The sequence below is a fragment of the Sitophilus oryzae genome, unplaced genomic scaffold (genome assembly GCF_002938485.1).
Source record: "Sitophilus oryzae breed Bouriz unplaced genomic scaffold, Soryzae_2.0 scaffold_2008_pilon_pilon, whole genome shotgun sequence".
Classification (NCBI taxonomy): Eukaryota; Metazoa; Arthropoda; class Insecta; order Coleoptera; family Curculionidae; genus Sitophilus; species Sitophilus oryzae.
In genome coordinates, this window is record NW_022146734.1 from 2,902,451 (window position 1) to 2,927,896 (window position 25,446).

At 31.5% G+C, this 25,446-nt stretch overlaps 1 protein-coding gene across 2 annotated transcripts; it reads right to left on the minus strand.

Annotated features, from left to right (window-relative positions):
- Positions 1-2,211: 2,211 nt before the first annotated feature.
- LOC115883981 (TELO2-interacting protein 1 homolog) lies at positions 2,212-25,446 on the minus strand. 2 transcript variants are annotated; one of them, XM_030902402.1, is made up of 14 exons: positions 25,323-25,446; positions 24,797-25,070; positions 24,606-24,745; positions 24,373-24,550; positions 24,129-24,309; positions 20,827-21,143; positions 20,564-20,772; positions 14,707-15,099; positions 10,863-11,108; positions 8,283-8,521; positions 6,579-6,870; positions 4,416-4,725; positions 3,329-3,557; positions 2,212-2,881 (listed from the first exon to the last, which is right to left on the minus strand). In XM_030902402.1, exons 2-14 carry the CDS (start codon positions 24,997-24,999, stop codon positions 2,717-2,719), a joined length of 3,102 nt encoding a protein of 1,033 aa, XP_030758262.1. In that variant the 5' UTR covers positions 25,000-25,070; positions 25,323-25,446; the 3' UTR covers positions 2,212-2,716. The 2 variants fall into 2 exon arrangements, with proteins under 2 accessions (XP_030758262.1, XP_030758260.1); XM_030902400.1 differs by having other exon boundaries at positions 24,797-25,163.

Below are 25,446 nucleotides of genomic sequence, written 5' to 3' on the forward strand. Positions count from 1 at the left end.
AAAACTTTAGGGGGTGATTCCTTGTTTAAAATAAAGGGTAGTTTGCTTTATAAACGTTGGGTCAAACGTCAACCATTAGAGAGATATCGCGGTACAAAGATGGCGGAAAAATAATGTTTTTATTTTTTATCTTGAAAACGAAAAGAGATAGACTAATGAAATTTTATGGAAGCATTACTGTTATGAAAACACACTTTCTGGTAATTTTTTCACTTTTTTAAAATGAGTGGAAGGGGTTGAAATAAACTACCCCTATCATTCTTGTTAACAAAATTTAAAGAAAAATCTTATCAAACTGCAAAAAAATTAATTTGGATAGTTTAGTTTGTTTAGAAACTTTTTTATCTCTTGTGTTTTTTTGATAAAACTCACTGATTTGAAATTAAAAAATAAAATGTAAAGCATTACATGTCAGGACAAAAAACATTTTTAGATTAAGAATCTAGTGATAATAACGATAATAATAATCATCTAGATAATAACGTATTGCAGTAGAGTAATGTCAAATAAAATAATATTAGGAACATCCTAAAAGTAACAGCGGCCGACTAGATTTTTTCCTAAAAAATTACAGCAGCCCACTAGATTCTTTATCAGAAAATGTTTTTGTCCTGGCATGTAATGCTTTACATTTTATTTTTAATTTCAAATCGGTGAGTTTTATCAAAAAAATACAAGAGATAAAAAGTTTCTAAACAAACTAAACTATCCAAATTAATTTTTTGCATGTGTTTGATAAGATTTTTCTTTAAATTTCGTTAACAAGAATGAGAGGGGTAGTTTATTTCAACCCCTTCCACTCATTTTAAAAAAGTGAAAAAATTACCAGAAAGTGTGTTTTCATAACAGTAATGCTTCCATAAAATTTTATTAGTCTATCTCTTTTCGTTTTCAAGATAAAAAATAAAAACATTATTTTTCCGCCATCTTTGTACCGCGATATCTCCCTAATGGTTGACTTTTGACCCAACGTTTATGAAACAAACTACCCTTTATTTTAAACAAGGAATCACCCCCTGAAGTTTTTCGCATTTGTTTTGAAACACCCTGTATAAGGCTTTAAACCTGATGAAAAACATTTCTGTTGGGTTTTTTTTGCATCTGAGTGTATATCTGTATACAGAGTGGTCCGAATTGTATTCCGGGAACTTCGGGAGCATATTCTGCAGATAAAAAGAAGTAAAAAACTTATAAATGTATGTCCTAAAATGCTTAGTTTCGGACATACAGGGTGTAGAAGTTTCATTTTTATTTCGATTTTTTCAAAATAACTTCAGAACTAATGCCGATTTTTGGATGAAAATTGGTGTCAGGTTTAGAAGAGGGCGCCACCTACATGTGTTTTTACTGTTTTGAAGAGTAATAACTTTTTGTCCGTACCTGTATAGAACTGCTGAGTGAAAAAATATACATTTTCGTATTTTCTTACGTAAAAAATGTCTCTTGGTAAAAATCGTTACGAGCAACCCTTCTCGAGATATTTAGAATGGGAATGGTCAATACATGTCATTATTGACAAAAAATAAACATGTTAAGTAGATAGTTATTTGACTAAAATGATAAATTTGGAAAATTTTTATTTTTTTAAATTAATCATAAAATTTTCTTCGAAAAAATGATCATTGATGATGGTTTGGCACAAACACATTTCAAATTTATGATTTCCGTCTATTAACTATTTTGTCAACATGTTTATGTCAATGATGACAGGTATTAATAATTTCGATTTCAAATATCTCGAGAAGTATTACTCGTAGCGATTTTTACCAAGAGATCTTTTTTACGTTAAAAATGTCGTAAATGTATATTTTTTTACTTTTTAATTTTATACAGGTACGGACGAAAAGTTATTACTCTTCAAACCAGTTAAAAATATGTAGGTGACGCCCTCTACAAGTAGGAGTCATATTGACATCAAAATCGAATTTCTCATATCAAAAAACTCCCATACACCAAATTTCATCCAAATATTGATGTTACTTCAGAAATTATTTGGAAAAAATCAAAATAAAAATGAAACTTCTACACCCTGTATCTCCGAAGCTAAGCATTTTAGGACATACATTTATAAGAACTTTTTTACTTATTTTTATCTGCAGAATATGCTGCCGAAGTTTCCGGAATACAGTTCGGACCACCCTGTATACTAATGATAAGCTGTAAAAACTTTTTAGCTCTAAGTAAGGCTGAATATCTTATGTTTTAATGGTATTTTGATGGTTTTATTATGACACTATTTTGACAGTGAATGACAGTTGATTTTGTTCATTCTGTTTTATCTCCTTAATTTTGTATATAGATCTTGTAAATATTTGTCATTTCGATTTTAAGTTTAAACTTCTAGGAAATACTTTTTAATAACAAGACTGTATTTGATTTTATTTTTTTTTAAATGGGTCAGCACTATCTATCTAAACTTTTGAAATATTAATAAATATTTCAAAAAAGATGTTTTATTGATAAAATATTGTTTTTGTATTTTCATTTTATATTGAAGTATAAGAAATAGTGTAAGACTTTGAAGATAGGTTGTGCTGAATAATAGTCTTAAGTAGAAACAATTAATAATTTTATGAATTTGGAGTCCAACTCCTCGTTGTTATTTTTTGATAAGTGTAAACATATAAAAAATATACATACATTTCTATAAATAACTAATGTTAACAATCCATTTGTGTGCAATGTTTTTGTAATTAGAAACAAATTAAATTAAGTATTATTTTATTTCGGATTCTTTTTCTTTCACACCTAATATTACCCAAATTTTTTCAACGTTTACTTCATTTTCTTCTGTGATTTTATCCTTCCAAGAAAGCAGTTTTTCCTTGACTATCCCCATGTCATAGTCCACCATAGATTGGAAAAAGCCCAACGCTTCAGCCTATTTTATTGTGTGTATTTATTAATAACAAATTCATATACAAGGAAATACCATACAATCGAAAAAATCGGCGTCAAAGACGGCTGGGGAATGCCAATCCATGATAATTTTGGCGAGGTCAAGCTCTAGACGTCATTACTTGGCCTATTCTTTATTTTTTAATGGTTTAAACCTCCAGATGGTCTTAAGAACGTTATAATTTATTTTTATATCGAGTAAGAATGATTTTTAAATGGTGTAGGTTAAAATTCGAGAAAAAAAATGTATCTGGAAACGTTCTAAATGTTCGCAATTTTGACAAGTTTTATGTCAGTTTTTAATAAATGACGATAACGTCTAGAGATTGATCTCGCTAAAATTTCATCGATTGTCATTCCCTAGCTGTTTTTGACGCCGTTTTTTTGTTCGATCATACGGTAAAATAATTCACTATAGTAGCAAGCTTACTTGTAAGTCTCTGGGCTGCTTTTTGGACAAATACAACAGTACTATGTTCATTATTTCTTCAATTATTTTATTATCGACATCCAAGTGAGCTAAAATGGGCCCGATATTGTGCAAAAGCTCTATTTGAAGCTTATAATTTTGTGTGTATCGGTAAGCTGACCCTTTATCCTTCAGGAAGCTTTCCGGGGCTAATTTCTTCAAAGTTTCTTTAATTTTAGGTAAAAGTTCTCTAAAACAACCAATTATATTAATTTTATACTAGTGTCAAACTAATATTCAAGATAAAATGTAAATAGATTACCATTTTATATAGTTCAAACAGAAATGGATGATTTCAAATTCCGAATAGAGAAAAAAATTTCCTCGTTGCAAAGTCCCTTTAACTTTAAGTAAAATAAGTATATCTCTATCTTTTGATGCAGAAGCAAAAACCAAACAATTTGCATTTAAAGTGTAAACGGTTACTTGCGGTATTATATTACATAATGGGTCTTTCAAATAGTGATTTTTTATTAGTTAGTTTATGATAATTCCTAATTTTTACTACTGAAAAGCCAAATACCGCCAATATCTGCAAACTCGTTAAAAACTTAAGAACAAAAATATTTTTTTTACAAAAACGTGTGTTGCTTAATTCTGTTGTTAGATTTTTAATTCTTCATATAAGTGAAAAATAATACAGGATGTTGCATTAAAACAAAATGAGATAGCGCATTTTAAATATTGCAATGTTGGTCACGCTATAAAAAATATCATGTGTAAGAAAATGTTTATCATTACTTTTTTAGGACACCCCTAACGTACCTTTACAAACCATCCAACATATAGATCGATTTTTCATATCTAATGAACCATCCTGTATGTATGATCTGCCGTAGTATGATCGCATTACACTCATTACAGTCTCTATTTACAATATTTTGAATTTTAAGATAAATTACGTGTTAATAGACGAGTACTTTTATGTTGTATAGTTCATATGAAAATGATTGAAAGTGCTCCGAGAATGTATAATTTCATCGATTTCTGCCTGTACCATATATATTACGAATCCAATATTCTGACGAATGTTTTCAATTAAACTTACTTGGTCGTTCTCATTCGAATAAAATCCTTAGAAAGCACAGCCAGTGTTGCCAACAGTTTAACACTTAACCTAACTATCAATGGTTCTTTATCATTAAATCTAGGAACTAAAGGTGACCATATTTGATGCACTATAGGTAGTAGCTCATCCTCCCAATCTTTCAGGATTTCAACGCCATTATTAAGTATTTCCAAAACTAAGATTCGGGATTCTTGGTTTTTGGAAGGCAGAAAGTGTAACGATCGTTTTAATATCGAGGTCGTGAGTTTGATATGGATAGGTGGTTCAGGTTTTTTATAGCCTGTATCGCCTGAAAAATTAAAAAACTTATATTTGGCATTTCGAAAACAAAAAATAAAAATACCGACAAAAAAGAACAGTTTGAATAAGATGTTGGTACTATTTGATACATATATGACTATTTGACGTTGCGGATGAATTTTGACCACAGAACATAACTATTTTGACAGGTGACATGGACAAATATGACAAGGTTAGGCAGTGTTGTCGCTATATAACGGGCAATTTCGGTAGTAAAAGCAATCAATGGGCGCGTTCGGGGAACACAGCCGCTGACATTCAGCGTAGAATTTAGCTGACCATTGATTTATGACATTTTACGATATTCCCTAAACAGCAAAAAGCAGCAAAAAGACCAAGAAACGGCAGCTGTCTCATGCGCTCTCTATCTACTATAAAAATTTGAGAGAAATATAAATAAATCGTCTTCAAATCGGTCTATAATCGATCTTTACTCTTTAGAATAAAAAATTATTTTGAAAAAGAATTATTACTGGCTGATCATTTAATAATTGAAAATATATTATTTGACAATACAGTATTAAATATTAAATCTCTAAAAATAACAGTTTATAAATAATTTTACCTATACACCATTTTCGATGGAATGGTACAAATAAAATTACTGAAGGTGTAAATACCATACAATAAAAAAAACATCCAGGGTGACGTGTGGAGATGAAGATTTCTGTTATTTTATAAGTAAACCTGAAGTAAACTTATACCGAGTGCGTCTCAAAAGTGGCTCACCCCTATAACTTTTTTATTTTTTCAGATAAAAGAACGGGATTTGGTATGTTAGTATATGACATAAATTAGGATTGATTGACATATTCAACTGTTTCGGTCACTTCCGGTTTCAAAGAAAATGACTACAACTTTTGATTTTTAAATGGCACCCTCGGTATTTTTTTACTTTATTCGATAGAAAATGATACACTGAATAGAATGACATCATATGTCAACTTAATATTGTAACCTGCGGTTCATAACGACAATTTGACTCGAAATACCAAGTGTGTGATATCAAATTATTCGTAAAAAAATGTCTAAATATGCTAATGAGCCACCCTCGTTCCATTTAAAAAAATTGAGATATGATTAAAAATACGATTTGGGCATCTTTTAACCTAACATAGCAAATCTATTTTTTTTTATCCGAAAAAATAAAAAAGTTATAGGGGTGAGCCACTTGTGAGACGCACCCGGTATAGGTAATGTTATCGATCTTCGTATAATTACATTGTCAAAAGTTATTTACGCTGATTTAGATTTTTTCAGAAAGTAGTATTTTTTTTCTTTAATTTCATTGTATTCATAAAATTCGACTTGAGATGGAAATCAAGTTGAATTTTCTTTATTTCTTCAACTTCTTCGACCTCTATTTACAACTGTCATTTTCGTACGTTTTAGATTAACCTACTGCTTTGTAACTTTTTTGATAACAAAAATTTCTCCTATTTTTTAAAGATTCGATTTAACTACGGCTACGATTGACTATAAACTTCAACAAACCATAAAAAATAAACAATAAACTGAGAAAAATTAAGTTATTTTACATTAGTTGACCACAGATAAGGAAATAGATCAAGGCTGACTCGTCTTAGCCTAAATATTTACCGCTGAGATTGTTGTACAGCGGCTGACTGTTGCTGTTATCGTCAGAATAGACCATCAAGGAATTCGCTTACTCAGCCGCTGACCGTTTCTGAACGCGCTCAATATAAAAAAAGAAACAAAAATAATTTAATAATAATAATAACCAAAAAGAGTGAAACCAACGCAATCAAATCATGCTGTAAGCTTGTTTTGATTGTGTATTATCCGCTTTTGTGTTTTACTCATGGTAACCCTGAAACCTACTGTTTTCTTCGTCTTCTTCTTCTTCCTGCTTCTTCCTTTCCACATCTTCCCAATACATCTCTTCAGCCGTTTTACCCTCCATGATATCATCAGAAAAATCATCCTCCTTATAGTTTATACCGCTAACTTTAAAATCTTCGTATTCCAACTCTTTTTGTTTCTTTGATTTTATTGGTTCTGTTACGTCGTCCACCTCAAACCAGCGGCGTAGAGTCAGCATGAACATCTTAAACACCCTCAAATAGTCAGGGGCGTACTGCTCCTTGAATTTATTACTGGTTTGTAGAAGAACCTAAGAAGCAAAGTAGTTCATATGTACCCATAATATTGTACCGTATGATCGAATAGAAACGGCGTCAGCGATAGCTATGAAATGAAGATCGCTGTTATTTTATATGGGAAATGTCATCGATCGTCATTTCCCAGCCAACTGGACGCCGTTTTTTTCGATCATACGGTATTAGCTAGTATAGTACATTTAAAACAAAGTCAAAAGGGAAACAAGGATATTAAAGTAATATGTGTTCGCAAGTACTCTTCAAAACAGTTAAAAAACATGTAGGTAGCGCCTCCAAGTAGGAGTCATACTGACATCAAAATCCCAAATTTCTCATGTCAAAAAACACCTAGACACCAATTTTCATCCAATATACCAGTTGCGTCTCAAAAGTGATTCACCCCTATAACTTTTTTATTTTTTTAGATAAAAAAACGAGATTTGGTATGTTAGTATTTGACATAAATTAGGATTGATTGACGTATTCAATTGTTTTCTGTCGCTTCCTGTTTCACCGGAAATTACTACAACTCTTGATTTTTACATGATACCCTTGGTATTTTTTTATTTTATTCAATAGAGAATAACATTCTGAACAGAATGACATATCATATGTCAAATTTTGACATTTTCGCTTAAAACAAAATTGAATTTTAAATTTCAATCTAGAATCTAGAGTGTGTGTTAAAAACACTAATTTTTAACCAAGAAGCTTTGGAAAAATAGATTTGATCACCTAATTTTATTCGTGTCTTGTCCTGGACGGTTAAAAGATACCTAAATCGTAATTTTTTTTTCATTTTTGTCAAATGTAAAGAGGGTGGCTCATTAGCATATTTGGAAAAAACATTTTTTTATTAGTAATTTGGTACCACATACTTGGCATTTCGAGTCAAATTGTCGTTATGAATCGCATGTTGCAATTTTAAATAAACCATATTTGAAAATGTCAAACGTTGACATATGATATGCCATTCTATTCAGAGTGTCATTTCCTATCGAATAAAGCAAACAAAACACTGTGGGTACCATTTGAAAATCAAAAGTTGTAGTCATTTCCGGTGAAACAGGAAGTGACAGAAAACATCTGAATCTGAATACGTCAATCAATCCTAATTTATGTTATATATTAATATACCATATCTCGATTTTTATCTGAAAAAATAAAAAATTATAGGGGTGAGCCACTTTTGAGACGCACCCGGTATATCAATAGATTTTTACATCTATTTTATTATCGTATATTGTTTACATCATTATTATTTGTTTACATCTGGTTTGTATATGTTCCCTTCGTTTTGTCTGAGGAAGCACCAAAAATACTGCCAAAGTAAAACGATTTCATAAAAACAAAAAATGAAAAATCGATACTCATACAAAGATGTAATAACAGAGAACAAGAAAAAAAGAAATGCTAAAGGTCTTACTTCTTCCACAATGCCGCTCATATATACTAGAACATCCTTATCACAGTATCTAAAAACGACAGAAAGCACATTCAAAACATCTGTTTTGTCGTTTTGTCTCTTTAATCTCATCTTAACTTGAAATGAGAAATATCTGAAGTTGTCTTGTATCAAGTCGGGGATATTTTTATATTCACAAGCATAAGCTATATTGTTCAGCGCCATTAATCCTGCTGCACTTATCAAATAATTACCATTTCCTATAAAAACATTATACAGGGTCTTGAATAAAGCCTGGTTATTGCGCCACAAAGAAATATACACGATTTATTATACAGGGCGCTATTCAAGTTCCCCCTGAAGTTCTCTTTGAGCTATTTTAAGATAAAAAGGTTAGGTATAAAAAATAAGTTTAAAAATACTTAAAACAATTGAGCGTCCCGATTGCACAACGACCTTAGCGCGTGGCCGCGGGCAGCCCAGTAGGCAAGCAAGACAGCGACGCGCCGATCTAACAAAATAAATAATTTTAAACCTGCCGTCATTGCGTTAATAATTATCGGAGCGTGTTGATTTTTGCATAGAAATACTCATGAGTCTTTAGCGCTTCCGACAAGCCTAAATAACTGGATTATTTTTTATATTTTCGATATGTTTACATTGCTCGAGCATATTATAACTTTGTGATAAAAATCTCTGTTATAAATTTTAAAACTGACAGATATGAATACTATCATTTAATTAGTTATACATTTAGTTACAACATATTCAAAATTTAGGTCTATCGGTTTATGCTAGCAGTAATAACGAGTATAAATAAAAAAATGGTCAGTACAACGCTCGCCGTTTTTAGCGCGCTTTGGTTTTAGTTTTAGCGCTATTTTTACAGAAAATAAATTCTGAACTTTGATCAAATGACAAGAACATTATCATTGCCGATATCTCCTGGTTATAATGTAGTTCTTTTTTCAAAATATTGCATTGTTTTAGCTTAAAAAAAACTTGAATTATGCGGCTTTTTTGCGAGAGCTACCGGCGCTGCGTTAATAAAGAGAAGACTATGTACGTCAATCGAAAGACAGTATTTGCGATAGTCTTTTGTTTACACGGAGTACAGAAAATTTTTGCCACAGCTTGTTTACTACCAGTAGTATTTGTGCGTTTTTTAAATTATTTATTATTAAATAGAGGGAAATGCGACCGAAAAGAAAGGTCAAAAGTTAGTTGAAATCCGGATAAATGGTGTGCAATAGTTCCAAAAAATCTCGTGACGAGGTAAAATTACAGTCTATTGTGGCTATGATTGACTTACATAGCCATCTCTTTATTAACGCAGCTCCGGTAGCTCTCGCAAAAAAGCCGCGTAATTCAAGTTTTTTTTAAGCTAAAACAATGCAATATTTTGAAAAAAGAACTACATTATAACCAGGAGATATCGGCAATGATAATGTTCTTGTCATTTGATCAAAGTTCAGAATTTATTTTCTGTAAAAATAGCGTTAAAACTAAAACCAAAGCTGAACATGCGCTAAAAACGGCGAGCGTTGTACTGACCATTTTTTTATTTATACTTGTTATTACTGCTGGCATAAACCGATAGACCTAAATTTTGAATATGTTGTAACTAAATGTATAACTAATTAAATGATAGTATTGATGTCTGTCAGTTTTGAAATTTATAACAGAGATTTTTATCTCAAAGTTATAATATGCTCGGGCAATGTAAACAATTCGAAAATATAAACAATAATCCAGTTATTTAGGCTTGTCGGAAGCGCTAAAGACTCATGAGTAACTCTATGCAAAAATCAACACGCTACGATAATTATTAACGAAATAACGGCAGGTTTAAAATTATTTATTTTGTTAAATCGGCGCGTCGCTGTCTCGCTTGCCTACTGGGCTGCCCGCGGCCACGCGCTAATGTCGTTGTGCAATCCATCCATGTTGGATGACTCTCAACAATCTGCCGCTCGAAAATCGGCGATGACGGGTAATTGGTGGTCGTAGTAGTCGATAAGTACTTAAATAACACCCTGTATGCCATCGAAAAAAAACGGCGTCATAAAAACGGCGGTCTTTGAAAAGCAGTCTTTGACAAACAAAAAGTGAAAAATGTGAAAAGTTTCCAGACACCAAGATTCTATAGTAAAAATAACCTGAGGTGCTTTTCAAAGGCTACTATGACGCAGTTTTTTTTTCTATAACACGGTATATAAAATTAAATAATATATTTTAACAAAAACAAATTATAATCAGGGACCGGTTAACACAGGGGGGTCCACTATATCCAGTACCGTTTAGTGTAGTATTAGAAAAAGTTATAAAAGATGCGGGAATCAACAGAGAGGACATTTTGTATACAAAAAGACACCAATGTTTAGTCTTTGCAGATGATTTAGTCTTCTTAGCAAGAGAAGGGCTGGAAAGAGGAGAGGTAGACCGAGAACCAGATGAAAAAAAGATGTTGAAGAGGACTTGAGAATGAGTGGATGAGTGGAGAATAAAGGCGAAAGACAGAAACAAATGGAGAAAGATAACCAATCAAGCCATGAGACTTTTGGGCTTTTAGAGCTATTATATATATTTCTATAAACCTACCTGCTTTTTCTAAAACATAATACAAACTGTTGATTAAGTAAATTTTGAATTCTTTTTTCATGGCCAAACTGATTTTTCCGATACCCTCAGTTAACAAACAAATTAACATCACGTTCTTTCTTACTTCATCTACGCTGAATTCTTCAGGATTTAAAAATTCGCGTAAATCGTTAGACGTTGATTCCATATACAGATTTAAAATTGAATTTAATAATTCTATTTGTTTGGGGGATGGATCTTCAAAACCTAAGATTTCAGAAATAAAAAAAGTATTTCTACACCTACTATAACTTAAAAAAAATATACTGTGTGACATAGAACTTGCAACGCCTAGTAAATATAAATATTTTTTTTTAATATTTTGGGAAGTAGTTGGGTTAAAGAGGAACACTAATCTATGTAATTTTCCAAAAAATTATTGAAAGGAATTCTTAACAATTCAATAGTGAGTTGCACCTCCATTTTCAATACCCCACAGGCAATATACAGAGTAAGTCTTAAATAAGTGCAAATATTTTTAGGGGTAGTATATTTCGACTCCAGAAACACGATTATGAGGTTTTTTTCGCGATTTTTTTTTTGTAAATTTGGAATTTTTTGATAATATAGCAATATAGGTACAAGAAAGAAAATCCAGAAAATGTCCAGTGGTTCTCAAAATTTTAGCAAAAAATATTTTTTTTTTGGAAATTTTTAAAGTAAAATAACTCAGTTATTTTGGATTTATTTCAAAAGCGGTAGAGAGAAAATATGTTTCTTTTATCGAGATCTACCAACCGAGAAGTTGTAGTACAGAAAAAAGCTCTTTATCTCACAATGACAAACAAACGGCAGTATGTCCACAGCATACAGGACATACTTCGGTTTGTTTGTCTACCGCCAATGGACATACAGCACATAGAAAGTCTAAAGTATTTTCGCCATTTAATTCGAATAGGATAAAATTAATTTAGAACATCGTTTCTGACATAATATTGTAACTCTGTGTATGTAGTTTGCAATGCCACCTTTGGTTGAAAATCTTAAAAATGGACAAAATGCATTTAGTAAGTCTGTTCCTCATTTGTAAACAGACTGGGATACAAATGTTATGGTTTACTAAACTTAATGCATGTAATCTACCAACAAACCATTACCAAATATAAATAAGCATATACTGAATGTTGCAATTTTTATGTCACAGTATACCGAGTGCGTCTCAAAAGTGGCTCACCCCTATAACTCTTTTATTTTTTCTGATAAAAAAAGGAAATTTTGTATGTTAGTATATGACACAAATTAGGATTGATTGACGTACTCAATAGTTTTCGGTCACTTCCGGTTTCACCGGAAATGACTACAACTTGATTTTTAAATAGCACCCTCGGTATTTTTTTACTTTATTCGATAGAAAATGACACTGAATACTCTGAATAGAATAACATATCGTATGCCAATTTTAGACATTTAGAAATACCAAGTGCATATTAGGTACAAATATGCTAATGAGCCACCCTCGTTCCCTTTAAAAAATTGTATACAGGGTGTTTCAAAACAAATGCGAAAAACTTCAGGGAGTGATTCCTTGTTCAAAATAAAGGGTAGTTTGCTTCAGAAACGTTGGGTCAAAAGTCAACCATTAGGAAGATATCGCGGTACAAAGATGGCGGAAAAATAATGTTCTTATTTTTTATCTTGAAAACGAAAAGAGATAGACTAATGAAATTTTATGGAAGCATTACTGTTATGAAAACACACTTTCTGGTAATTTTTTCACTTTTTTAAAATGAGTGGAAGGGGTTGAAATAAACTACCCCTATCATTCTTGTTAACGAAATTTAAAGAAAAATCTTATCAAACACATGCAAAAAAAATTAATTTGGATAGTTTAGTTTGTTTAGAAACTTTTTTATCTTTTGTATTTTTTTGATAAAACTCACCGATTTGAAATTAAAAAATAAAATGTAAAGCATTACATGTCAGGACTAAAAATATTTTTAGATTAAGAATCTAGTGATAATAATGATAATAATAATAATCTAGATAATAACGTATTGCAGTAGGGTAATGTCAAATAAAACAATATTAGAAACATCCTAAAAAGTGACAGCGGCCGACTAGATTTTTTCCTTACAGCTGCCCACTAGATTCTTTATCTAAAAATGTTTTTTGTCCTGACATGTAATGCTTTACATTTTATTTTTTAATTTCAAATCGGTGAGTTTTATCAAAAAAATACAAGAGATAAAAAAGTTTCTAAACAAACTAAACTATCCAAATTAATTTTTTTGCATGTGTTTGATAAGATTTTTCTTTAAATTTCGTTAACAAGAATGATAGGGGTAGTTTATTTCAACCCCTTCCACTCATTTTAAAAAAGTGAAAAAATTACCAGAAAGTGTGTTTTCATAACAGTAATGCTTCCGTAAAATTTCATTAGTCTATCTCTTTTCGTTTTCAAGATAAAAAATAAAAACATTATTTTTCCGCCATCTTTGAACCGCGATATCTCCCTAATGGTTGACTTTTCACCCAACGTTTATAAAGTAAACTACCCTCTATTTTGAACAAGGAATCACCCCCTGAAGTTTTTCGCATTTGTTTTGAAACACCCTGTATATATCATAAAAATAAATATAAATATACAGGTTCGGCAATAGTGCGTCGGGCATCTGTAGCTTCTAGAATAAAAAACTTGAGAATTTTGTTTAAATACAAATCTAAAGTATGTACAAGGATGTATTTCAGGAAAATATTTGAACTTCTATAGGGTATAGTATATATTCTATAGGGTGACTCAAAAAATTATCAGTGGATCGGGATAACTTTTTTTAAAAGGGACAACCTGTATATTATTGCTATATGTTTGGCTTCCTTTCAGATCACTTTACATAATCCTAAGATATGAGTAAATATATTTCAATAGTTTCAGAGATATTAATAAATAAATAAAAAATATATTTTTTTCAGCATTTAAAAAAAATATTAAAAATACAAGAAATGTCCTGAAATCAAAACTATATTAGATATTTACCATAGATGGTCTATACTTACTTTGCTATAAATATCGTAATCGTAAATCATACAGGGTGTTCCAAATTCTACGCCAAACTTTCTAAAATATAAAATAACTTTTCTTTGTTTTTTTAAATTGAACACCCTGTATATTAATTTTTATTAGATAGAAAACTTAAAAATGAACAATTTTTGTATTTAAAGTATTTCAAAATGTTTAACGGTTTCGCAGATACATGCAGTATTATTTCATATGGGTTTTTCAATTGCTGTCCTCCATTCGCGAACTTCGAGTTCCGGACTTTACGCCCTGGGGCTACTCGAGAACGGTTCTGAAAGGAGCGGTGCGCGATAGCCTGGTGCCTCCATATGGCGCGGAACAGTTCTGGAGCTTTATGACTCAATTGAATGGAGTGAGAGTATCGCGTTCTTGAACAGTTCAGAGCTGCTCAACTGCGTGAAAGGAGGACAGCAAATGTATGCAATAACGTACTAGAAAAAAATCACTGAGTGGCTTAGATAAAAATTTACTATGGAAAATGCCATATGAAATATAAAACCGTAAATAACCGATAAATAAACGATGTTTTTTGAAGCGAGCATGTTAAAAGTTCATATATGATAGGTCATTCTATTCAGAGTGTCATTTTCTATCGAATAAAGTACATATAAAAATCAAAGGTTGTAGTAATTTCCGGTGAAACAGGAAGTGACCGAAAACAATTGAATACGTCAATCGATCCTAATTTATGTCATACTAACATACCAAATCTCGTTTTTTTATCTGAAAAAATAAAAAAATTATAGGGGTGAGGCCCTTACTTTTGAGACGCACCCGGTATATTATTACCTAAAATAAGACAGTTTATCAAGAACACTGCTTCTTTGTCTCTATTATGGTCATACATAAATGTGTCATATAAAGAATCGAAGATTATTTCGAAAGCGTCGCTGCGGGCTAAATGCCGACAGAACGTTTCGATTTTCGACTTGACTCCCTCATCACTAAAATACCGAAAACTCAGCCAAGGAGTGCTTAGATCAGGCTCGGCATTCAAATCCTTAAAACCATACTCTTCGAGTAACTTCATTTTGACTTTGTCCAACTGAGATATGTACAGTAAGCCTTCAGTTAGTTTTTGTAATGTGGCGGGTGAGAGAAGAACGTGACTTAAATTGTGACTGCCAAATAATTTGACGTATCCTATCAGCAAATTCATGGCTAAAGATTTTTCGGCATCATCTATAAACAATACAACCAGGGTTGAAAAGAACATGTTTTTTAACAAAACTTGTTTCTTTTTCTATTTAAATCAGTTTTTATTGTTTTAAACACGCGTAATTCGTCGACCAGTACTTTTCAGGCGGATTAGTGTACTATTTGGGGAGAAATTTTAGAGGAAAGAATTATAACATCGTGCTCGGCCAGCTTTGGCTGAAAAAATGGCCCTAAATGGCAGAAACATCAGTTTTTTGGCAAATATCTGCCAAAATATGCAATTTACAGATATTTTCTTGGAATTTAGCAATTTTTACGTAGAATTAGTAGTTTTCGAGATATTGCGCCTCGAAGATCTATGAATTTCCTCTCCAAGTCTTAACGCTTCGAAGATAGATTTCATAAGCATATACACACACCGGAAAAGTCTAGGAATATTACAATTTTATCCAGCCATCGTCAGTAATTTTATTATTTGCATTTCAGATATAATAAAATTAAAATAAACAAATAGTTTACAGGACGCATTGGAAATAAAAATGCGAACTTTACCGAATTTTTCAAATTTACCTTGATTTTTATTAAACTCAAAAAAATACACACATTTTTTTTTAATTCTAAACTGTGAATTAAAAAAAAAAGATAAAACCAATTTTACTTAATAAAGGGTATGGCCTCCTCTACTGTTCATTACAGCCCTACATCGTCTCTCCATGCTCCTGATCAGGTTGTCATGGTAACATTGGCATATGGTAACACGACAGGCTCAAGAATTAAATCACGATATGTGATTCCTGTTAGAAACCTTTCAAGAAAAACGAGATCGGTTTTTCGGCCTAACTGGACTCCTCCCCAGACCATAACTGTTCCACCTTGATAAGGGTGCACTTCCTGAACATGATCCAACCGAATAAGATTTCCCGGTTCTCTCCATACCCTCAGCCTTCTCGAATCCGGATGAATTCCAAAGCGTGACTCATCCGTGAAGAGAACATTGGCCCATTGTTCATTCGACCACTGAACATGATCTTGAGCCCACAAATATCATACCTCTCGATTTCCTCTCGTTAAGGGTTGAGCTCTCCAGGGGAGTCTGCTTCTTAAGTTGACCTCTCTTAATCTATTGCGAACAGTGTCAGGACTAACGGTTACATTATGTGTTTCCTGGAGAATTAAACTAAGCTCTGGTGCTGTAAGAGTCGGTCGGCGTCGAGCATTTAATTGTAAAAAATGATCTTGCTGAGGGGTACTAATGCGATGTCGCCCTGTGTGCCTTTCAGCAACATCACCACTTTCACGGTAGCGTGCACTTAATCGCGATATTACACTTTGCGTTGTATTTAATGCTCTAGCTACGTCGATTTGGCGAATTCCAGCTTCGAGCATACACATGGTCCTTAGCATTTCGTCTCTGTTAAGATGTCTACGCTCCATAATGTCGTTTAATACTAAACAGAGTTATTTGAATGAATTCTGGCCAGTTATCATAAAAACATAGCCAGTACAGGTTAAATTCGAACAATTGATGCTAGGTGCTTTTTATACAATTTGACAAAAAATGCACAAACACTTCTGCAAATATCCCAAATTTAGAAATAACTAGTGTGACTACTTCGTTTCAATCGAAGTAGAAAGAATCGGCCTACAAATATGTGGTTGTTTATTCAAAACATTTATTTTTAACTTTAACAAAATGATATTCCTAGATTTTTCCGGTGTGTGTAATTGATTGATAGGACAAATTGTTTAATAATTCGGGTAAAATTTAATATTTTTTGATGATCCAAAGTTCATATACAAGGTAGAATCAACAGCTATCACATTTTGGACCTGGTTTCAATTTTGTCATATATTATGATAATAAAAAAAACAACTGTGGTTTTGTCAAATGGAATTTTGAAAGTCGAAAACTGACGTATTATGAATTTTCGAATCTTTCAATTTTGAATTATTACACAGAAAAAACAATTTTATTATTATATCAATGGTTAAAAAATTATAAATCTTAAAATATAAAGTATGGAGAAAAAATATTTAATATTATATTTAATATATCCCATCTAAACATCTGAACAAAACAAAACAAAAATAAGTAATGTATTTCTGTTCAAAAATGCCAGGTTACTACTCTGGAAACCGACTATTATTGCGAGCGATATGCGAGCAAGTGATTAAACGGTTATCCTCTGTCCTCTATATTAATGTTTCAGCATAAATCGTAAATCGCCTGTATCGTCGGGAGCAGCGAAGACGGTACACCACACCCGATGTTAGTTGCGTTCCGAGTAATCCTCGAGGATCGACAAAAATACTTAAGACATACCGAGGATATGAATACTCGGATGACCGAGTATTTTTCACTCGAGTGATCCCATCACTAATAATAGCTTATTTGTCGAGATTTTTTAACAGTTGTTCTTAGAGTCTCTTTAAGCAATTAGGGCAATGGTCCAGCTACGTCGAAACACCGGTTCCCATTAGAACACCGAAGTTAAGCGACGTAAGGCGATACTAGTTGAAGGACGTGTGACCGGTTCGAAACTCTGTATCGTACTGTAGTCCAAGGTAAAAAGGCAAAAGAGTAAAATCTATTGACACACACTGCTCATTCACGCTGGTTCGAGGCCGGATGAGATCGGATATCTCGTGGGTAAGAGTCGATTTTGACACTTGCCAAGTCGGTAGGCCATTGACCATGATATGGCCGAGGACCGCCGTTCGGATTCCGCGTAAACAAAGTAAGCCCCGTCCAGATTAGCTCTGGCAGCAAAAAGGAGACGTTAACTGAAATCTTTACTTTTCTTTAAGCAACTCAGAAAGTCTGAAGTATTGGTTTAATCACATTTTAATAAAAAAACAGCTAGTGGTCAACGTGAGTGGCCTTTTCCGCTTTTTGGGGATTTCCGGAAAATGTCGTAAACAAAAGAAAATTACATAATAACTTTATAAGTAACAAACATCAACAAAGAGTTGGAAATCAATGATGAAAGTTCAAAATTACCTGCAATATTTTGCAACTCTTTCAGAGTATATTGTTCTTGTCCATTTTCCCGGATATAATAGACAACCTTCACTATTTGGTCTGAAATATCAGCATCCAAGGGACGTACTACGCCCCTTGATGTTCTAGGGGCTATGAAACATGACCTATAAAATTGTGTATGACAATGCTTGTGATATCTGGCATCCGCACAAAAAAATCTCGACAAATAAGCTATTATTAGTGAAAATATGAATAAGTTGCTGGAATGTTTGCCCGGTTTTTTTATTATCATAAAATATGACAAAATTCAAACAAGTTCCAAAATGTGATACCTGTTGATTATACCTTTTAAATGAACTTTGAATCATCAACAGATATTAAATTTTAGCCGAGTTATATTAAACAATTTGTCCTATCAATCAATGATATTATGCTTATGAAATCTATCTCCAAAGCGTTAAGACTTGGAGAGAAAGTTTAGGGATCTTCGAGGCGGAATATCTCGAAAACTACTAATTTTACGTAAAAAATGGTAAGGACCATTTTTTTAGGCAATTTTCTAAGCTTTTATATTATAAGACAAATGTTGTAAATTGCATATGTATATTGGCAGATATTTGCGAAAATTGATTTTTGGGGCCATTTTTTCGGCCAAAGCTGGCCGAGTACAGGGTGAGTCAACGATAGAGTAAAGTCCATTATCTCATTTGTTTCGAGGTCAAAAAAATGTTTAATATAAAAGTTATAGGGAAGGTTAAGATACACATTTTAAAATTATTGTAGAGTATACAGGGTGCTTCAAAAAAGTGTGGCGGATATAACATATATTTTTTTAAATGCAACACCCTATTTTTTATTCTATTTTTAGATTCTGCGTAAAATTCCATAACTTTTTTATATATAATGTTATATACCTAAAATTAATAGTTTTTGTAATATTTAAATTTGTTTAAACAAATGGTAAATTGCAGTGTGATAAAAAATTGTCAGTGGTACCATTGTTTCTGAAGTTGCAATACCAAAATTTGGTATGAGAGTTTTATAAAGATGAAAAAAAGGATATATGTAAAGATATTTTAGTTAAATGCTACAGGGTGTTCAAAATATATTTATGAATTTCAACTACTTAAAATTAAAAAATCTCAAATTTTTCAAATGGTACACCCTATATATTTTCATTTTTTCTGATAGATTTTGCAAAGCTCTTCAACTTTTAGGATTTTCCGTCGGTGCTAATATCCAGATTAGGGTAATACTAACTAGATTATCTAATTGTTGACGACTACCGATATAGGAATTTTTTTCGACATACAGTCATACAGTAAAGTTTTTTTCTCGTAGTAATTCTGGTTTATAATTCATTTCATAAAGCCAATATTACAGCTGCGAAACCGTCCCATTACACACTGAAAATAATATAATATAATATGAAAATGTTTTCTAGATAATCTACATCTATTCTTATAGTACTTAGCAAAGTACTATGTAATATATAGTACTGAGCCAAAAAAATATGTTTATCTTGGCTTGTTCGTGTATATCAGTTACATTGACTAATTCATTTTCAGGAAAATCTGTAAAACTATTATCTTTACCTCTACCATTTATACTTATTACAACAAAGTAAACTAAAATTCACGTTTTGTTCTTAACTTGCTTAACAGACATATGAAATTTTGATCATTATTATTTTTTATCATGGCAACTATGATGTTATAGCGTACCTAATTGTATTAAAGATATGGTAAAAATAGAAAAAATTGGAATAAATCGCAAACTATTAAAAATAGGTATATGACATATTTAATAAAAGTTGAAGAGCTTTGCAAAATCTATCAGAAAAAATAAAAATATATAGGGAGTACCATTTAAAAAATCTGAGATTTTTTAATTTTAAGTAGTTGAAATTTATAAGTATATTTTGAATACCCTGTAGCATTTAACTAAAATATCTTTACATATATCTTTTTTTTCAGCTTTATAAAACTCTCATACCAAATTTTGGTTGGAATACTTCAGAAACAATGGTACCACTGACAATTTTTTATCACACTGCAATTTGACATTTGTTTAAACAAATTTAAATATTACAAAAACTATTAATTTTAAGTATATAACATTATATATAAAAAAGTTATGAAATTTTAGACAGAATCTAAAAATAAAATAAAAAATAGGGTATTGCATTTAAAAAAACATATGTTATAACCACCACACTGTTTTGAAGCACCCTGTATACTCTGTAATAATTTTAATATGTGTATCCTAATCTTACCTATAACTTTTATATTTAACATTTTTTTGTAAACCTCGAAACAAATGAGATAATGGACTTTACTCTATCGTTGACTCACCCTGTACAGTGTTTTCCCCTAAAGGTACACAGTCCGCCTAAAAAGTCCCGGTCGACGAATTGCCGTGGTTTCAACCTACATTTACTGGACTATAACCGGAAAGGCCAAAACAACAATAAAATAGATATACTATAATTAAATAAATATTTACCTATACTATTAAATTTTCTGGGTAAACTATTAATAGCATTAAAAAATCCTTCTTCCAAATTCTCAAAAACCAGTTTTAAATCACCAGAGGACAATTTTGATGAATTTTCCAAAATAATTTTGTTACTTTTCTCGCTAACTGAAGGATCTGAATCTTGAGACAAAATTATCAAATATTCCATCAAAGTCGAAACAGATTCTGGCATTGTACTACGGTATTATAAGTGAAATTTGATATTACACAAAATTATATTATATTTTTACCTAAAACACTTAGAAGAAATTTCTAAAACCATATCAATCAGTGCATGCTTAACTTTTAAATGGTCATAACTAGTTAAATGAGCTAATTTTTTTAAAGATATATTTAGCTTGTCATCAGTCATTTTATACCATTTCAAATTTCTTTGTGTAACATTCAAATATTGGTCTATTTCTTTTTTATCTTTAAATTTTGAATGTGCTCTATTTGAATCTTTATTGTTTATAGCCAACAATTCGTTCAATGTTGCTGTTCTATCTAGAGGATTATAGTCCTGCATTACAACTGATATTATTCGACCATATGCGATAATCATTTCCTAAATGAAATAAAAAAATTGTGTTAAATTGAAGGACATACTTGAAAAAGAGTAGTTTGAAATGTTGAAAAAGTAATAGATGAAAAAAATATTCTTTTAGCCGTGTAACAAATAGTTTTTTGCGTGTAACAAATAATTTTATAGGTGTAAAAAACAGTTTTTTACGTCAAAATAAAACACTAAATCACCAAAATACACCAAAACACTTTTACTTTTACACTGGACGCGCGTTTCGCTAACCATGTTAGCATCATCAGCAAATGATTATAAACTAAAATACAATCTAAAATTGGAGCGTTTATATACTCGCTCAGTGGGCACAGAGTGGGCGTGGCAAGATCTAGCCAACCGAGTCAGAACCCACCGAGCGTAACAGTTAGATTTCCGCCACTAGAGTAGTAGGAACAAAGAACTTGAAGGAATTGGACCGTTGTCTCTGTTCATACTATCTTTACATTTATTAATTCTGATGCTTTCATATGCATCTAATTGCCTGTAATTTGAGACTTCGTTAATTCATTTCAAGTTATTAAGATCTATACAATGTTCTCTATCAACAATATGTTCGGCAACGCAAGATTTATACGGTCTACCATATCTTATCTGAGCTAAATGTTCTTTAAATCTAGTTAATCTTGATCTTCTAGTGTGCCCAACATATTTCTGTTTACAATCTTTACAAAAAATTTCATAAATATCCGACCTTTCCAGTATAGGTGTTTTATCCTTTGGATTACTTAATAATTGTTGTAATTTATTATTAGCACTATACACAAGTTTATAATTGACATTCTTAAAAATTCCTTTTAGACCACGGGATAACTGTCTATCAAACGGTATTGAAAAATATTTTGACGTATCTTTCTCCACTTGAAAAGTCGAATTTTCAGAAATCGTTAACCTATACCTACGTTTTCTAATTATTTTATCAACTAGTGAAGGAGAATATCCATTACACTCAGCTACATTCCTAATGGACTATCTTTCTATTTCATATCTTTCGTTGGAAAGTGGTAATATATGAACTAAGAAATTTAAACTAGCCATTTTATGTTCAATACTGTGATATGATTCATTAGGAATATATATGCGTGTAGTGGTATTTTTCCTATAGATATCAAATTCCAGGCAATTATTAGTATTTCTAATAACTAATACATCTAGAAATGGTAATCTGTCGTTCTCAATTTCATGTGTAAATTTAATGGAAGGAAAACGATTATTTAACTTAGAAATAAAATTATCTATGATGTCTGAATGTGTGTCAAAAACAGCAAAAATATCATCCACATACCTAAACCATACTCTTGGAAAATACTCAAACTGATTCTTAGCCTCCACTTCAAACCTGCTCATGAATAAATTAGCTAAAAATAGAGACAATGGATTACCCATTGCTGTACCTTCCCGCTGTTAAAAAAAGTTGTTATTAAACTGAAAACAATTTTGTTTCATACATAACGAAGTTAGCTCAATATATTCAATCACAGTTTTGTTATCGAGACTATTTACTTTCAGTAATTCCTTCAAGTAGCCTAAAGTATGTGGAATTGGAACACTTGGGAACAACGAAGATACATCAAAGGAGACCAAAATTTCACCTTCACCCAATGTTATATTTTTAATTTTGTTAATGAATTCAATATTATTTTTAACTGAGAAAGAAGGTTCATGATTAGGTAAATTTTCGAACTCCCTTGATAACCATTTTGCCAAATTATAAGTCGGAGCACCTACAGCCGAAACAATTGGGCGCATAGACTTGTCTGGTTTATGAACTTTTGGCAACGCATACAATTTTGGTAATGAGGGATTGGATACTTGCAATTTTCTCTTTAAAGAAAAATCAATAAGGTTGTTACATTCTTTTAAAGTTTTTTTAACATGTGTTACCATCTTAGACAAAGGATTCTTTTTCAAATTTATGTAAGGACCATTATCGATTAAGTTGTTAACCTTATCGTAATAGTCTTTTTTATCTAATATACTACTAATCCAAAGGATAAAATACCTCTACTGGAAAGCTCGGGTATTTATGAAATTTCTTGTAAAGATTGTAAACAGAAATATGTTGAGCAAACTAGAAGATCAAGATTAACTAGATTTAAAGAACGTTTAGCTCAGAAAAAATATGGTAGACCGGATAAATCTTGCGTTGCCGAACATATTGTTGATAGAGAACATTGTATAGATCTTAATAACTTGAAATTAATTAAACAAGTCTCAAATTACAGGTAATGAGATGCATATGAAAGCATCAGAACTAATAAATGTAAAGATAGTATGAACAGAGACAACGGTCCAATTCCTTCAAGTTCATTGTTCCTACTACTCTAGTGGCGGAAATCTAACTGTTACGCTCGGTGGGTTCTGACTCGGTTGGCTAGATCTTGCCACGCCCACTCTGTGCCCACTGAGCGAGTATATAAACGTAATATAACTCCAATTGTAGATTGTATTTTAGTTTATAATCATCTGCTGATGATGCTAACATGGTTAGCGAAACGCGCGTCCAGTGTAAAAGTAAAAGTGTTTTGGTGTATTGTGGTGATTTAGTGTTTTATTTTGTTGTGTAATACCAAAAAGGTTCCAACCCTCAACTGTAATCTATAGTTTTTTTACGTGTGACAAATAGTTGTATACGGGTAAAAAATTAGTTTTCACGTGTATCAAATAGTTTTTTACGAGTAAAAAAAAATTTGCGTGTAACAAATAGTTTTTCACACATAAAAAATAGTTTTTCGCGTGTAACAATTAGTTCTTTGCATGTAACAAATAGTTTTTTACGCGTAAAAAATAGTTTTTTATGTGTAAGAAATAGTTTTATACGCATAAAATAAAGCACATCGTGTCACTACGTATTTCTGAGCCGTAGGCTGTGTCTCGCTAGCTCGTGTGTATGGCTTTGCATTTTTTCTCCCAGCGCGCGTAAAGAAGTTTCACATCAAAAATATAAAACAGTTTTAATAAATATAACAAACTAACTCTTAAAACTCTGTGACCAATTTGAACACTATTCTCCAATCCGATTTCAGTAAAAGTACTACATATTCCTGGCAAGAAAAACATAAAAATCTGGGAGACTCTGTCTCTTAACACCGTGTCATATAAGTCATCTGTATCTGATACTTTAGCCAGAGTTGTAATACATTTGATTGCTGTACATCTGTTGAATTAAAAATAAAAAAAATAAAATTATATTCCTATGTATAATAGTTGTTTCTCAAACCTCAAGTCTCTAGATTTTTCTTTTTTAGCTACCTCTCCACAAACATAAATAATCTGTGAAAATTTTGGTATATTTTCCTTGACGTATAATTGGTCAATGATCTGTTCTGAAACACTCTCTATCAAACAAATCATACATTTTAAAATTTCCAGTTTATATTCCTCTGTCACAGGATAAACTAAAATTGTATAAAATAAAAAAAAAAAATCTATTTTAAAGACATACTAAATTACCTTTATGTTTGGTATAATCATATAATTCAAAAAGTAGAAATGAATAAAAGTTGAAAAATACAGTGACATTTTCTATAATCAATTTTTTTAACAGTTCTTCTAACGCTTCTACCAACAGTTGCTTGTCTCGGCTATTAAAACTACAGAAAATATAATTCAAAACTCATCCATTCTTTTCTAAATACTTTTACCTTCCCTTGTCTGTAGATACAGCTTTCATGTAAGGATAAAAACATGCTACTAGATGCTTCTCTACAGCTTTTATAAAACTCTTTTCGGCACCCTGTATAGTTATCTTCAATTCTTCCAGCAATTTCACATCCGTATGTTGCTCTAATATCTTTTTACACAAGTTATTTAGCTTCACATATTCCACAAAACTTGGACTATCCATTTTTACATATTTGTTCAAATATTTTATTCAAAATAAGCGCCAAAGGACCATTTTTCTGATCACCAAGGGCACTATGAAAACAGGTTAGGTTTGTATACAAACAAAAAAAGTAATTTTATCAATTCTGATTCATTCCGTAGTGATTCCCTCCGTGTGAAGATGGGCTAAGAAAATCAACAGAGTCGTAAACAATATTGGTGAGTGATTTTTAAAGAAATACATTATTTAAAATTCATGGTTTCTAAACATTTAAAATTTAAAGATCTTTGGAAATTAAAATTAAATTAATACAGAAATGTGAGAAGTATTTTAAAAAAGCTTACTTGTTGGTTTTGGTGCTATTTTTCAACTTATTTTAAAGATTTTTGTTGAATATTATCGCAAAAATAACACAAATTTATTTTGTTTAAATAATTCTGATTGTGAGGTTAGATAAGGCCGCTGATT